The 16,245-nt window shown below is 44.8% G+C and overlaps 1 protein-coding gene across 3 annotated transcripts in view; it reads right to left on the bottom strand.

Moving 5' to 3' along the window:
- TMEM143 (transmembrane protein 143) overlaps window positions 1-16,245 on the bottom strand; it is a 283,275-nt gene that overhangs the window by 54,914 nt on the left and 212,116 nt on the right. For all 3 annotated transcript variants that reach the window (XM_085616468.1, XM_085616466.1, XM_085616467.1), the window contains exons 5-6: window positions 12,267-12,403; window positions 3,057-3,336 (exon numbers count right to left, since the gene is read on the bottom strand). In XM_085616468.1, the coding sequence (XP_085472594.1) occupies window positions 3,057-3,336; window positions 12,267-12,403 (417 nt within the window). The remainder of the gene's footprint in view (window positions 1-3,056; window positions 3,337-12,266; window positions 12,404-16,245) is intronic.

The raw sequence follows: 16,245 nt of genomic DNA, 5'->3' as shown, positions 1-16,245 counted from the left end.
ATAACAGAGCAAGGAAGTTGGAAAATGGAAGGAAATGAGGATGCATGCTTGCCGGAAAGAGCAACGTCTGGTGGTGCAAGGGAGGAGGCAGCAGACTCTACAATGAATAGGAAGGCATGCAGTGAGGGTAGCGGAAAAGGAAAAGTGAGAGCACCAAGAGTGCGTGAGGCAGCAGGGAAAGAAAAAACATGGGAAACGATGACGTGCAACAGAACAGTGACTAGGCGGACAGGGGGCAGAGGTGTGTATGAATACTGCTTAATGTCCCATTGTCAAAATATACTGGGAACAATAATAGGACAATGTAACCTTACATGACATGTAATGGGCTTGATGGACAGCTCGTCGAGGCAATGGCAATCATTAAAAACACAAGATTCAAGTGCTGTAAGCTGACCCAAAGCCCACTCTCTCCTATTGTGTCTCTAAATATTGGTAATATGAAGTCTCCTAGCGGTCACTGCCTCAAGCTCACAGGGGAGGAGGCATCATGCCTATTTCCGTGGCACTGGGTCTCTGCGGCACTGGGTCTAAGCACGTTCACATGTTGGGTCCTGCTATCACTATTCTTCCTCATGCGGTGCCACACTCGGGGCCTATCGATTAGCCTCTGCTGTGGCACTACTAGTAAGATACAAAGTCTCCCTCTGTCGGGATGCCATTCTCTCAGTAGTCCACTCCTGATTGGGGATTCCAGAGGGGTTTGGGCCATTGATAGCATGGTTCTTGATCCTGGTTTGTCATCTCACAATATGTATGGTGATTAGTAATCCTGGCCCCTCCTCCTCTTGTCATAAGAATTCTTTGCTTGGCTCACACATGCAAGGAGCCGGATTGCTTGGTGGTTACTTATTAATTCTTGGATTCCTGTCCTGCTTGGAATATCCTTATGCTTTTGCTGCTATCTATTAACACATTCCTGCCTGTCTCCAGCTGCTTGTGTTTGTTTTTTCCTTAATATTTTGTACCTTTTCTATTTCTGATAGTACAATATTTGTGCAGTGTCTTTAACGGTAGTATTGGTTTTTCCCCATCTGAACCTTCCACTTTGCAAATTCGTCACTGGATTAGACTGTCTCCGGCTTGGCTTCCTAAGGTACTTAGACTTAGGGTTTTCTTGAGACCAGCTGGGTAGTCAATTTATTTATTTTTAGAATAGAGCTGACATAGGTAGCATTCTAAAGGGGACAGATTAAGGACCTGTTAGTCATTCCTGCTCTTCTACCTATGTATTTTGAGCCTGAAGACTGCTGGAGAAAAGGTATCTTGCAAAGGGTTGTTTCTCAGCACGAGTGCCTTGGTTTAAGCAACCTCCCTTCCCGTTTACTGGTCCCGCCTGAGCTCTAGACATCCCTGTGGTGAATAGAGGTGTCTCTTATTCACCCAAACCTGTCTCTCTGGAAACCCCTTAGTGTAACAGCCCACAGCTAAAGCTGTCTGTAACAAGACAAAAAAATACAAGGACACGTGCCTCACCATTAGCCAGAAATCTTAATCGTCCTTCATTCTATGCCTTCTTGATTGCTACTCTTGACCATATGTGGAAATCCCAGTATTAGAACCACCCTCATATTTACATGCAAGGGAGTGTGTTCACAGAGGTTCATGGTTGTGGAACTCCTCAACCCAGTTACATAACCTACACCACCCAATATGTAGTTTCATGGAAAATGCAATACAAAGATATAGGTAGTTATAACACAATAAACCAACAAATACGCAAATAAGGATGTTAGGTAGAAAGTGAATATTAAATGTTATGGAAAGAAATATGGAAATAGCCCATATTTCTAAATGTAACCAAAATTCATTCAACATAAATCAAATATCTCATAGTCCAGTTACGCCTATCTTCTTTCCCACAAAATACACATTGCCTACAGCAAGAAATTACCATTCCTTTACACATTTCTCTTTGAAGGGTCATAGGACTCGATGGCCATTGTTCCAGATTTCACCTCAAAGCTGTCCTTGATGGGTAGCTGTTGAAGTTTGCACTAGCACAGATCTCGCACTGTTGGAAGCATGAGGGATCCTGAACTGCTCCACTGCTATGTACCCCTGCATGATGCAATGGTTTCTCTCCAGCACTTATAATAGGCTTTAAATGCAAATCCTTAATTTACCAAACCACCCACTCACAAATCAGTCTGCAACTTCTGGCAAAGAATGAGTGTGTTAAGATCACACACTTAGAGAATCTGACTTCCAGTTATTTTATTTAATCCGAAGGAGGTGAATTTCAACTTCCCAATTAAATTTCTTTTCTCATTTCTGCTACAATCAGAACTATAAGAACTGTGTAGATCGGTAAGATATGTATCATCCAGAATTCCCATGGAATTATTTAAGGTATTCGTACAACATTTTCAGTAAAACATTATAAACATTTGTAAAAAATGCTTACCAGGTCCAGTAAGTAGTTACTCGTCAAATAAAGTTCCATAAAACATGCCAAAACACAAGTACGTGGACAGGGAGGACTGGACTGCCATTTTGCCAAAATAACTGTGCTCTAGGAGCCCTGAGGTTTATTGATATCACAGAATGAATAGGGAAAATTCTGATGTATAAACCAGGTTTACCTTGTCAACATCACAGTACTGGGTTTCTAAGGAGCTAAAAACTACAAGTAATAAAATAACAGGCAAATTAATGAGGAACGAAATGAGAAAGATGCATCCTAAAGTACTGCAGACAAAATATACTCTCTAAGGAAATTCTTAAGTCCCTCAGTAGTCCTGAATAGAGAGATTTCATTCTTGAACCAAGATATAGACAGGCTAGTATCTTTAAAGAATCAAGAAAAATTAGGAGAACAAAATTATAATACCACTACAGGGAATGTCATAATCTAAAGATGGTGCCTAGTCTACCAGAAGCAAATATTTGTTCGACAATCACAAGTGATGAAGAACCATTAGGGAAACTAACTTTCAAATGTGTCTGTTGCTGAGTTTATGGAAGCACCTTACACCCCGAACTACAGATAATGATTCCTCTTTCAATAGCATCAGTTGCATTAGTATTCATACCCACTGCATCCTCCGACCTACCTTCCAGACTCGGAATCCCATGAAGCCAGCGAAGAGAAAAAGCAACAAGGAGGTGCCAATCTTCAGGTCCGTCAAAACCACCATGCCCACGTTGACAAAGAGCACCATCCCGCTGACAAGCAGCATGGTGTTTAGCAGGGTGCGGTCAAAGCTGGAGGTGCGGACCTTCACCACTGGCAGTAACTGCTCCAGGCCCTCAAGCGGGATGTCCTTGAATGATTTCAGCACCAAATGTGCGTTCTTTGGCCTTGCAGCTACTAATACCCTTTTGAAGTAGCGCCTGGAATGGGAGAGAAGCACAAAGGTAACAGGTAGTCGCATCTTGCTTTGCAGTAGCCCTTCCCTACAGTCCCCAGAAATTCCTCTCATGCTCACTCATACATTAATTATTTTAGCCCTATTTCCCATGGGAAACAGCGCCTACATCGCATGCGGTGCAACTAATGCAATTACAACGCAGTTGTTACAATGACCGTGTTGTTACAACGCAAACCATTACAACGCAAATCGTTTCAACGACTTGCTGTAGGGTGCGCGCTAAACTAAGGACTAGTATAATTTGCTATTCCAACACCTTCCCTCCTGTTGCACACACTGGAGTTTGAATAGTAAATTATACTATTCCTAAGTCCAGTCCGCCCCCTACAGCAAGTCATTGAAACGACATGCGTTATAATGGTTCGCGTAATGAGGACAAAATCGTTGTAACAACAGCTTTATAATGGTTCGCGTTGTGACAACGCAATCGTTGTAACAATCACGTTGTAATCGCATGCATTGTACCGCATGCGATGTAATGACATATATTCATTTCTCATGTTCCCCTGCTGCTCGTAGGAAGCTGCATGTGCATCCAGTCCCTTCCATATGTTCCAGACATGCTCTTAAGAACACACCATTGTACTAGTTCTCCTTTCCTTATTGCTGTTTTTCTCCTACGAACACATCGTCTTCTCTGTCCTTCTTGAGCTGTACCTGGTTTGTTCTCCCTAGGAAACTTCCTTCTCCTGTTTCTGGAGTTCTCCTTCCACCATCTCATTCATCCAGTCTGCCCTCTATGTCCATAGCAGCAAGACATTCTTCCACTTTCTGTTCCCCTGACATGATCTTTCCAGAAAGTGCATCTGATATATATAGATCTATATCATGCTCAACCTAGCACCCCATTTCTTCCAACTATCTTTCACTGTGCCTTTCATGCTCTTTCCTGAACCCACTCTTCAACCTGTCCAACCGAAGATTTTGGGATCACCTCATCTGCACAGCTCGCAAAGATATATTCTAACACTGAAAGACTGGTCTACCCTGAACTTGCATTGGGTTACTTAGCCATTATAAAAAGCAACAAAGCACATTAACTATGTAAAAAATCATCTCTCTTTAACTCCCTCTATAGATAGCTTCAACAAGAAACGCAGGTTAATAATTATTAGTCTTTGTATAAGATCCATGTTGCTTATCTTTCATCATAATATTAACCAGTGATTATTCATTCTTCACAAATTGATCATTCGTGTCATAAGAGGAGTAGATAACCACTTCTAAAGACACATTTCTGCAATGATTACATATATGTACCACATCCTCTTAGGATCCCTGTCAATGTCAATCTTATGGCAAATTTTAGGCCCACATTCTTATTTTCCCTAGACCATGAATTTTAATGTCAGCACGTTGTGCTTAGACAAAAAAATAAACTTCATAGTGGCTCTATTAGTCTTAATCTGTAACGAATCTTTACTTCTGAAAACATGGATACACTGCTCACTTGTCACGGCTGCTTAAAAAGCCCTGAACGTAGCTAATTCAGAGCTTCAAAGCACATGCTAGAACATACACACTGCCACACCATGTTTACCCTGTAATGTGTGCACCCTTGCTACTTCCAACAATACAATTAGTCTACTGATATGATGCTTTTGGCCAACGGAAGAATTGTAGGCAGGGGGTGCATATAGAATAGAATAGTACTGCTACATCATGTATCTTCCCCATTAGTAACAAGTAGGTTAATACTATGACATTAGAAAAGACACAGGAAAGAGGGGGCATCATAACGCAGGCAGCAAAGAAGATGCATAAAACCACTCCACCAAATTGAGCATGGCCTTGTAGTGAAGCACTCAAGGGACAGTATGCGCAGTGGTAACCGTCATGTTGAGGCACCTCAACACGACGGTTACCACATTTCTACAGGCTCCCGACGGAAGGAATACCTATGCGTTCTATCAAATCCAAGTACCCTGGGTTATTTCTGATATAAAATCTCTACTCAGTGCCTGCTTTCGTCTGCTACTTATTTGCCTGAGCATAGCGAGGTTGACTTTTGACTACTGGACAATCCAATTTTATTTTGCATAAGCCTCTGCGCATTATCTACTGACACATTTTGCCCTGAAGAAGCCCATGCTTGGGCGAAACGCGTTGGCTGTGACTGTGGCTGTACCGAACTCTGGATTAAAGAACACTTGAATTTACAAGCCTTGTGTGGACTCTCCAATCAATCTCATATTATATAAACACAGCGAATCCTGTATTGTGTTGCCTCTCATATCCCTGTGAATGCTAACTTATTTTATGGTCTTTCAGGCAGCTGGCCATTTGAAGTGGGCAATACCCTTACTACTCTATAGTGACATGTCTAGGCAGTGCATTCGATCTTAACCTAGCTGCTTTCTTTTATAAAATTATGCCTGAATCATTCCCTGTCGTCGGAGTGGGAGTCCCACGGTACATAGAAAAGCAATAATCATGCATATAATAACCAAAAAACCTTGGTAACCTGAAACCAGGAAGTAAAGTAGCCTAAGCTACAAGGAAAAAACTTCCACACCTATGACTATCACAGTCATTATGTCCAGTCCGAACTGCAGCCAATCAGGCGACAGCACCCACCAGAATGTTCTCCTCAGAGGCTAAGGCTCTCAGATTTTCTCGCACAGGAGTGAACCAATACATAATAGCCTAAAAGCCTCTGAGGGGAGGTGGGCGGGTTGCATGTGAATCTATGAAAGACACCAATACTGGAGAACCACAGATTACAGGTAAGTAACTATTGTTCTTCTCCAGTATTTGGGGTGTCTTCCATAGATTCACATGCCTGAATCAGAGTAGATAGCAGTACGTAACCTCATGCTCATAAGACGCTGGTTTTGTCTTGGGGTCGCTTGCAATGGTCTTCCCGCTTGGTCATGGCATAAGCAAATTGCAGCAGAGATCCAACGCGCAATGGTTGGTTTTGAGACCGAATGTCCTTGGCGTGGTTTGCCATATGCCACAAAGAGTTGGTCCGATTTGCGTATTGTTGCTGTCCGTTGTAGGTAGAACTTTAGACATCTTTTGATGTCAAGGGAATGCAAAGCTTTTTCTGCAGCTGTGAGCGGATTTGGGAAAAAAGTTTTTAAAATTATAGGTTCATTAAGATGGAAATCCGTCGGGACCTTTGGCATGAATTTTGGGTTGGTGCGCAGCACTACAGAGTTGGATGTAAATTGCAGAAAAGGTGGATGAATAGTGAACGCCTGGAGGTCACTAACTCTTCTGGTTGATGCCAAAGCCAGCAATAAGGAAACCTTCCAAGAAAGGAACTTTAAATCCACTTTGTGAATGGGTTCGAAAGGGTGACGCATTAGTTGTGTAAGTACTATATTAAGGTGCCAAGAAGGAGGTGGACGCCGGATAGGAGGGAACATCCGGAACAACCCCTTAAAAAATTGTTGAGTGACTCTTGGAATAAAGAGTTAACACCATCCTGTTGAAACCTTGAAATCACAGCCAAGAACACCTTCAGAGTAGAATGGGAGAGACCGGACCTTGCCAACTGTAGAAAGAATGGCCGAATTTGATCTGGTCTTGCATGAATAGGGTGAAGATTGGCAGACTGACACCACATGCAAAATCTCTTCCACTTTAGTATGTAAGCTTTAATCGTTGCAGGTGCTCTAGCATTAGCCAAAACCTCCCGACAGTCTGGAGGAATATCTAGGTGAGCAAATTCAAGGTGTTGAGGAGCCATGCCTCTAATCTCAGCGATGCTGGGTCCGGGTGACAAATTTGTCCGTTCTGGAGGGTCAGAAGATTCGGGAATGTCCGGAACTGGATGGTCTCGGACTCAGAGAGGAGGAGAAGTTCCGTAAACCAATACTGGCATGGCCACCTGGGAGCAATGAGTATCATGCGGCAAGGTTGTTTCTTGATTTTGCGCAGAACTCGTGGAACCAACGGAATCGGTTGAAAAGCGTAGGCATATATTTGTGACCAATTCATCAAAAATGCATTTCCGAGTGAGTCTCTGTGGGGAACCCAGCTTGGAAAGAATGGGCATTTCCGGTTCTGGCTAGTTGCAAAGAGGTCTAGATCGGGATGCCCCCATTTCTGAAACACCCTGTCTAGGGATGGTTGATGCAGTTCCCATTCGTGATTCGATGTTGTGGATCTGCTGAGGGAATCCGCCAGAACATTGGTGACTCCTGGGACGTGAATGGCTTTGAGGCTGATTTTGTGACGAATCGCCTAATCCCAAATTTCTTGTGCTTGCTGAGATAACAGGGCTGACCTCGTCCCGCCTTGCGTGTTCAAGTAATGCATACTTGTCGTATTGTCCGTTCGTATTAGTATGCATGCTCCTCTGATGATGGCTCGAAAGGATTTTAGAGCCAAGAATATGGCTCGCAGCTCTAGGAGGTTGATATGCCACCTTTTTTGTTCTAAAGTCCACCTGCCGTTGACTGTCATTCCTTGAAGGTGCGCTCCCCATCCCTCGAGGGAAGCATCTGTGGTGATGGTAAAATCCGGCATTTTGACTAGAAATGCACAACCTTCTTTCAAGTTCTTCATCTGGCTCCACCAATGAAAGGCTTCCTGCATCCGTATGGTGATGCGAATGATCTCCTCGAAAGATCCTGTAATCTGGAGCCACTGAAGGTTGAGCTCTTCCTGTAATGGCCTCATTCTGTATCGGCAGTTGGGAATCAGATGAATGCAGGACGAAATCATTCCAAGGAAGGATTTGTACAAACGGACGGAAACGCACTCTTTTGACAGCAGTGAGCGCGCGAGGTTGCATATCTTGATTTGTCTTTCTTTTGAGACAAAGGCCTAGGTCAGTTTTGTGTCCAGTGTTGCTCCTAGAAAAGTCCTTCTCTGCGAAGGAGCCAGATGAGACTTTTCTAAATTTATGGAAAGACCCAGAGACTTGAAAAGTAGAAGGCACTTCTGAACATGTTCCGATGTTGTTTTGAAAGAACTCGCCTTCATAAGGCAGTCGTGTAGGTACGGGAAAATTTGAATGCCGTGCAGGCGAAGATGTGCAGTCACTGGCGCTATGACCTTTGCAAATACCCGGGGTGCTGAACGGAGCCCAAATGGAAGGACTCTGAATTGAAATTCTCTGCCAGCCACTCTGAACCGTAGAAATTTTCTGGATCGGCCCGTGAAAATTAGCGTCCTGGAGGTCGAGGGTGGCCATGTGATCCCCCGCCAAAAGTAACTGTAGAATTTCTTGAAGTGTTAACATTCGGAAGGACAGCTTCTTTAAGAATTTGTTGAGGGCGCGAATGTCGAGAATAGGGCGCCATTCTCCCGACTTTTTCCGGATGAGGAAAAACTTGAATAGAAACCTGTTCCTCTTTGTAACAGAGGGACTGTTTCGATTGCCCCCTTCCGGATCATCAGATTTATTTGGGAAAAAAGCTCTTTGAGATGAGCAGGGGGTGGACCTTTGGGAGGAGAATTTGGTGGAATCTTTGTGAATTCCAGAGCATGGCCTCTGGCTACTATATCCAAAACCCACTTGTCTGTAGTAATTTTGGACCAGTTCGAATAGAAGTGGGATATTCTTCCTCCAATTTTTGTCTGGGGCAACGGCAGAAATGGTGGCAGGTAGCTGACCTCATTGTTTTTTATTGGACTCTCGTCCACGAAAGGATTGCTTCTTTCTTGACTGCGAATAAGAATGACTTCGCTGCCCATAGGATTGCTGCCTTTAATTTTGAAATTTTTGGCCTGTCTGGGAGGATTGATAAGAGAACTGCTGATTATAACCTCCCCTGTTGGAGAAGGATCCACGTCCTTTGGCACCACGGAAGGAAGGTTTTCGGAACTGTAGGCTGCCAAGAGACCTCGCCGTCTCTGTATCTTTTTTAATAGTCTGAAGTGCTTCATCAACATGCTGTCCGAACAAAGACTCTCCATCAAACGGCATATCGATGATTTTCGAATGGACCTCTTGACGGAAAGATGTTGACTTCAGCCAACCTTGCCTCCTCAGCACTGCTGCACCCGCCAATTGCCTGAATCCAGTAGATGCCACATCCACGGCTGCATCAATGATTTCCACCGAGGTATATTACCCTTCTTGCAAGATTTCTAAGGCCTCGGACTTTGAAGGCTCCGGCAGCATATTGATGTAGGGGGAGATGTCGGACCACATCTGGCGATCATATCTCCCTAATATGGCTAGGGAGCTTGCAGCCCAAACCGTGGTCGCCGCCATCGTGGAGACCTTTTTCCCGATTGCATCCAACTGTCTGCCATCTCTGTCAGGTGGAGCTGAAATAGGAGACAAGGGATTCCTGGCCCGTCTATGTGCCGCCTGGGCTATGACGGAGTCAGCTTTAGGCTGGCCGATGAGACATTCCGGTGAGTCACTTGGTGCCTTATACTTCTTGTCTAACCGTGGTAAGACTGCTGGGAGAGAATTTGGTGTAGCCATGATCTTTAAGCCCTCTTTCCAAATAAAATCTATAATCGGACTTGTCCTGATCTGTTTCCTTGGTTGGTCTTTAAAATCGTCCTCACAATGGAAGCATCCTTTTTTGCTTCCATTGGAATAAGAAATTTCTTAGTTGCTCTCTCCATAAGGAGGTGAAAACTCCTGATATCCACCGGAGGAGTGTCCACGGGGGCCGGAGCGGTTGGAGACGGTGTTTGTATTTGATAGTCGTCCCACTCCGACAGCACTGAATGGTCATCCACCTCTCCCTCTTCCCTTTCATCGTCAGTAGTATTTGCGTCATGTGAATGACAAGATGGCAATGGAGAAAGTGGTCTTGGAGATTGGAAAGAGGGTATGGGAACCCTTGGCATAGGCGTAGGCGGAAGAGACTCTGCCGATTCCGAAGGAGGGAAGCGCCGATAATAGTCCTGTAACATGTATTGTAAATTGTTCAGCAGGTCTAACGGCATTTGTGCAGAAGGAACTGAGACAGGAGGTGGAAGTTGCGGTTCAGTACCTGGATCTTCCTCCTGGTCGTCATCCTCGTACTTGATAAAACAGTTCTGATGGACTCCTTGCAGTCCGCAATCTGTCATACTCCCCAGATTCGTCGTCCTCATCCCCCTCCTCCGAATATAAAAGCTGTTCCGGCAGTTTAAATGGCGATAAGGCTTCCAAAGAGGATCCACGGCGTTGAAGAAGCGAAGTCGCCGTCGACGGCTGGCTAGATAAGGCAGACGCCGAAGTTGCAGTCCAAACCTGCATATCCGTGCCGGTAGATAAGAGAGGCGTCGACGAGTGTGCCGTCGACGGAATCGTCGACGATGGCGGTGTTGGCAATAATACCTGGCCTGATACGGAAGCAGTCTTCGACGACGAGACCATTTTCGTCGACGAGATGTTAGCCGTCGACGAGGTCATCTTCGTCGACGAGGAGGATGACGACGTGGCAATGTTCGTCGACGAGGGAATCTTTAGGTCCGTCGGCGAAGACTGACTCGTCGACGGACCGGCCGTCGACGGCACGGTAGTCTTCATCAACGAGGTGGCCGCCGACGAGGAAGTCTTCGTCGACGAGGTGGGCGTCGACGCAGCAGTCGATGAAATCTTTTTTACCCTTACCGTCGACGGAGCGGAGACGAGTGATGACACTTCCTTCATCGACGAGATGGGTCTGACACTCACGGAGACCAGCGTCGACGGAGACAAAGCTGATGTCATAATCATTTTAGGTCTCGGAGACGAGAATGTAACCGTCGACGTTGATGTAGTGTCGACGATGATGACTGTCGACGAAGCAGTCGTCGTCGACGGCATTTTTACCTGAGGTAAATCTTTGTCAGGAAATCTTTTAGTTGCCAGAGACTTTCCTGATTTCCTCGGGGGCGTAGCAGGCTTGGATTTTGAAGGTGGAGAAGTCTTCTTTGATGAAGAAGAAGACTGGCCAGAGCCCTTAGCAGGCTGAATTTTCCTCAACACCTTCGCCCTAGGAGAAGAAAATTCTTCTTCAGCCATCCTTTTTCTGGACGATATGGAGGACCCAGAGGCTGCACTTTCTACCTCAGATAAAGGGTTGTCCTTGTCCTTAATCTTCTGTAGCCACAAAAGTAGGCGCCCTTCTATATCCCTGAGGGTTTTCTGAGGGAAGGTCCTGCAGATCTTACAATCCCTCACCTCATGATCCGGATAGAGGCAGTAAATACACTTCTTGTGAGGATCTTCAGAGAAGAGTCAGAGCTTTCCACAGGACTCACAAGGCCTAAAGAGAGACCTTTTAGAAGTTGACATCTTGAAGTAATCCAAAGCAACAGAAAACTGTGAAGTACTGAGCAGAGTTCAGGGAGACTCCCTTCACACGACGTGCGGTAGAAAATCTGAGAGCCTGAGCCTCTGAGGAGAACATTCTGGTGGGTGCTGTCGCCTGATTGGCTGCAGTTCGGACTGGACATAATGACTGGGATAGTCATAGGTGTGGAAGTTTTTTCCTTGTAGCTTAGGCTACTTTACTTCCTGGTTTCAGGTTACCAAGGTTTTTTGGTTATTATATGCATGATTATTGCTTTTCTATGTACCGTGGGACTCCCACTCCGACGACGGGGAATGATTCAGACAAGTGAATCTATGAAAGACACCCCAAATACTGGAGAACTATTGCTGTGAAAAAAGTTTCCATATCCAGCTTGGCACCTAGAGGATATTCATAAGACAAAGTAACCTGTGGAAATATGTATCCATCAAAAGTACTATTTGTAAGGTCTATGTATTAATTAAAATTTGATGTATCTCTTTTGAACCCCTTGTAACACCAAACCCCATCCGTGTTTTGCCAATAAAATGGGAAAATCATGAACTTGTGGAATAGATTGTGTAAGATGGAAACATTCACTGCCACCACCTATTCTGCAAGAGTTACATGAATAAGTGGCACCTTCTAAGATGGAAACCCTGTCTAGCTAGGCCTTCAAGACTATAATGCAAAATGTCTACATACTTGCCTCTGGACTGGCGGTCTTTGAGACTTGTAGAAGTAATTCTTCTGAGACCCACTGCTCACCTGGACAGTTAAGGGCCCAACTCTCTGTCCAAGAGCCCAGAATTGGATGTATTCATACAGCTCCAAGTTAACTTGCACCTGAGGCAACCAAGAAGAGAGAGGCAGGCGTATTAACCTATGTCTCGATCAACTTAAAGACAAACAAGAGTTTGTGAGAGGTAATAAGGCTTTCACATAATCTCCCATGAAACTCAACCACTCCCTGCAAGAAGTTAGTGCTGATGCACCTAGGATAGGTACACGCCCTACTCCTATCCTGCTTCACGCGGATGATGCGGTCCTCATTTCAAGGACAGCAAATGGTTCAGAACGGCTTATTCATTAGTTTGTAATTTTTATGGACGATAGAGCCCTTACATTTAATCTAGGGAAAACTTTTATTATGTCCTGTGGGAATAAGAGGAGACCCGGAAATGTTTTTATGTACATGGACAAAAATTAACAGAGGTTAAAACTTTTAATTTTCTAGGTATCATATTTTCCTCAAAAAGTAATTGGTCAGCACATATGGAGATAGCTAAATTAATTTTTATAAGGGGTATGTCAGTGATTATTAGATACTCCAAGAAGATAAAATCGAGATATGGTGAAAGTTGTATAAAAGGAAATGCATATCGGTAGCTCTGCATAGCTCCCCGCTGAGGGGCGGAGATAAGTATCATGTGTTAAAAGTGCAAGAAAAAGTATTTTTACAAAGATTATTGGGTGTACACAGTTCAATTTCCATCTCAATCATAAATAAAAAATTGGGTTTTGAATATAGAGACCATTCAAATAAGTATCTTGAGAACATAGAATGACATCTGGTCGAAGGAGGGCACTAATTTACCAGGGAGGTCATTAAGGACTGTTTAGGTTTGGATCATTCAGAAAAAATCCCCTGGCTACAAAATGTGAGCTCTGTGTTATTAGAACTAAGGGAAAACCTGAACGCTCTGGAACCTCATGGTATTTTGAATTACATTAAAAAAGATATTAAAGTTATTCTCTCTAGGGGGCGTGGCCAGGCAACATGGCCAACAGGACGTGAGCCTCTTGAGCTGCCGGTCCGTCCGCCCGTAAATCCTTTCAAAATCATGTAAAAAGCAACCATAAATAGCAGAAAGACATTGGGATCGGTTAACGCCGATCCCTCGAATCGATCGGCCCAAGCAGCGAAGAAATACAACGGCCCTAACACCCTGAGCAGCGAGGAACAAGGAGGCCACTGCTCAGGCCTGCAGGAAGAGGCGGCCTAGGGCGGAACCTGTACGCAGCTCCCTCTATCCCAGAGCAGAACGGGACGTGCGCTTCTCCCCTGCACTTCTCGCCACCCCGCAGTCACCGATCCTGTGGATGACTCAATGGATCCCGGCGGAGGCCGCAGTGGTCCCACTGAGGACCGGAATGGCGACCCTGGCCAGGGCCTGAGAGGTGAGGCAGCCGTGGCTCCTATCTACGGTTCTTCTGCAACGGCTGCTGGTGGGACAGAGCTGGTGTGCGGGCGGTGATCCGGAGGGGCCCCCATCATCCTCCTCACGCCCGGCTGCAGATAGCGGCGACAAGCAGACCCTTGTGGTTTTGGGGAGAGATGAGGGCCCATTTCTCCACCACAGCAACTTGAGATGTGGCCGCAGCCCAGAGCAGCGGGCTGGCACGACCGGGGTCAAACATTGCAGCAGATGAAGTCTGAACAACGCGCAGAGCCTGCTTGCGACTGCTGATATCGGAGGACCTGGAGGACTCGGCAGGCACGACAGGGGACCCCACATGCGGGGAGCCACACAGTGGCTGAGCCTAGTACAAGGGCGGGGGCAGCCCAAGATGGCCATCGATCCTGCAGCCGTAGCGGAGAGACCAAGGGAGATCATCAGCGCTTGGAGATACTGAGGGGCAACGCGGCTGGCACTGTGCAAGGCTCAGCCCTGAGCTTGGAGTGTGCCTGGAATGGTGCCTGCTTGTGTGTCCCCTTACCCCCGGACTGAACAGCAAGAGTAACAAGCATTTGCGATGCAATAGGTCTTGCATTTACAAGAGTTTTAGCTACTGGCATTGTAAATGACAATGCCTTTTATTTATGTGTTGTTTTTAAAACAGATAAATAAAAGGCACATTGCCAATAGCTTAAACTTTCTCAAATGTAAGACCTCTTGCATTGCAAATGTGTTTGTGCTATAACAATTTTAAAAGCATTAGGAGAGTGAATGTCCTGTTTGCAAAAGCAGGCAGGACAAAGCTATTTGAGAAAATATTCCTCAAAGGCTGTAATTAAAGCCTAGAGAGTAACAACACACGTAACGGGGGTGTCAAGATGGGATTTTACAAAATGCAACCAGGCGGTACTAAGGAGGGACTACTAAGCCTATTGACCAATCAACAGCCATAGTTTACAGTGGAAAATGACAAAAGCCAATGAAAAATATAGGTGAGAGAGAGTGGAGCTTCAAGTCCCTACCTGAATACAGCATGCCTCGCAGAACAGTGCATGCGCTGCCCAGGCTCAACCTAAAAAATCAGATAATTATGCGGCATATGATGAACTACCTTGGTACTGAGGTAAATTCATACTGATGAAAAAAACACAGCTGCAGAATCACGTTGAAGCAGTTTCCCTGGTTTTACATTCCACCAACTACTAATCTGGAATCAAACTGTTTGCAAAATAAATTTAGCCACAAAGTTCCTAGTTTGAAACATGATTATCTCTCAAAACATACCAACCGTAATTGCATATGTCAAAAAAGAGAAGTATGAAGGATGTTTACCCAGCACTATCTTTTCAGTTGACTAAAATACTGAAAGGGGCACAAGCCATGTATTTTTACAAACTCCTCCTAAACTCCAGCATGAATCATTAAAGAAGAAGCCATGCGTTGATGGGGTGGCTGGAGTGAATATGAGAGTGGGCCAGAGCATTAATAGATGGGGTCTCAGATGGATAAGTGGGTAGATGAGAAAAAAGGGTGGTGAAACCTTTAGTTGACTGATTAATGGGTAGGTTGGTGAGTAGGTGTACGAGTAGAATATTGAATGATCAGGTATGTGTATACATGATTGTAGTGGACAAAAGGGGAAGCAAATATTAAAGTAGGATAAATATATGAGTAGGGGGATGGATGGTTGAGTAGGCAGTTGAACAATTGAGAGGTGGGTGGAAGGTGGATAAATAAGTGGATGCCTGTTTTAGTAGGTGTGTGCATGAATTTGTAGGTAGATGAATGGGTGGATGCAGGGCGAATGTGTGAATAGTTATAGGACTGTGTGAATGGATGTATAAAAGGAGAAAGAGCGTATGGATGGATGACAGTAGTTTACTGGGCTGATAGATGTGACGGGAAGGTGCATGGATGTATACCTAGGTGAACTGTGGGTGGATAGAATGGTGTATGTCTAGTTAAACAGGTGAATCAGTACGAGTACATGTTGTTGGTGGATGAGTGAATAGTGTTGCATGGGTCAGGAAGGCAGTCAATAGTGAATGATTGAGCATGTGAATGGATTAGTATGGAAGAGAGGAGAATGATGTAATGTTAGATGAATGGATGAATATATGTAGGCAAATGAGTAAACAGCTATTTGGTGGATGAGTGGGTAGGTAGATAAATAAAGTGTTAGACGGATGGATGAGTAAGGAGGTGGATGCATACGTAGGTGATGAGGGAATTAGTTGGCAAACATATCAATGAATGGTGAAAGAGCATGTGGATGATTGGAAGAAGGATGGATAGAAAAAGTTGGAATCATGGAGAGTTAATTGGACTGGTGAGTGGTGCATTTTACGCTCCCACTTCTAAAAAGTTACTGTGGTGAGTGTGTAAATAGGTGGATAAACTGTGAGTAGGTCGATTCATTGTGAGTTGATGGGTAGTTGGATCAATGGGTGGTGAGTGAACTAACTGAAGGGAATGATGAGTGAGGAGGAGGATGAATAGGTGGGTAAG

This window comes from Triturus cristatus, chromosome 7, assembly GCF_964204655.1.
Source record: "Triturus cristatus chromosome 7, aTriCri1.1, whole genome shotgun sequence".
NCBI lineage: Eukaryota > Metazoa > Chordata > Amphibia > Caudata > Salamandridae > Triturus > Triturus cristatus.
The sequence above is the reverse complement of the archived record's forward strand: the minus strand, read 5'-3'. Positions and strand labels throughout refer to the sequence as shown.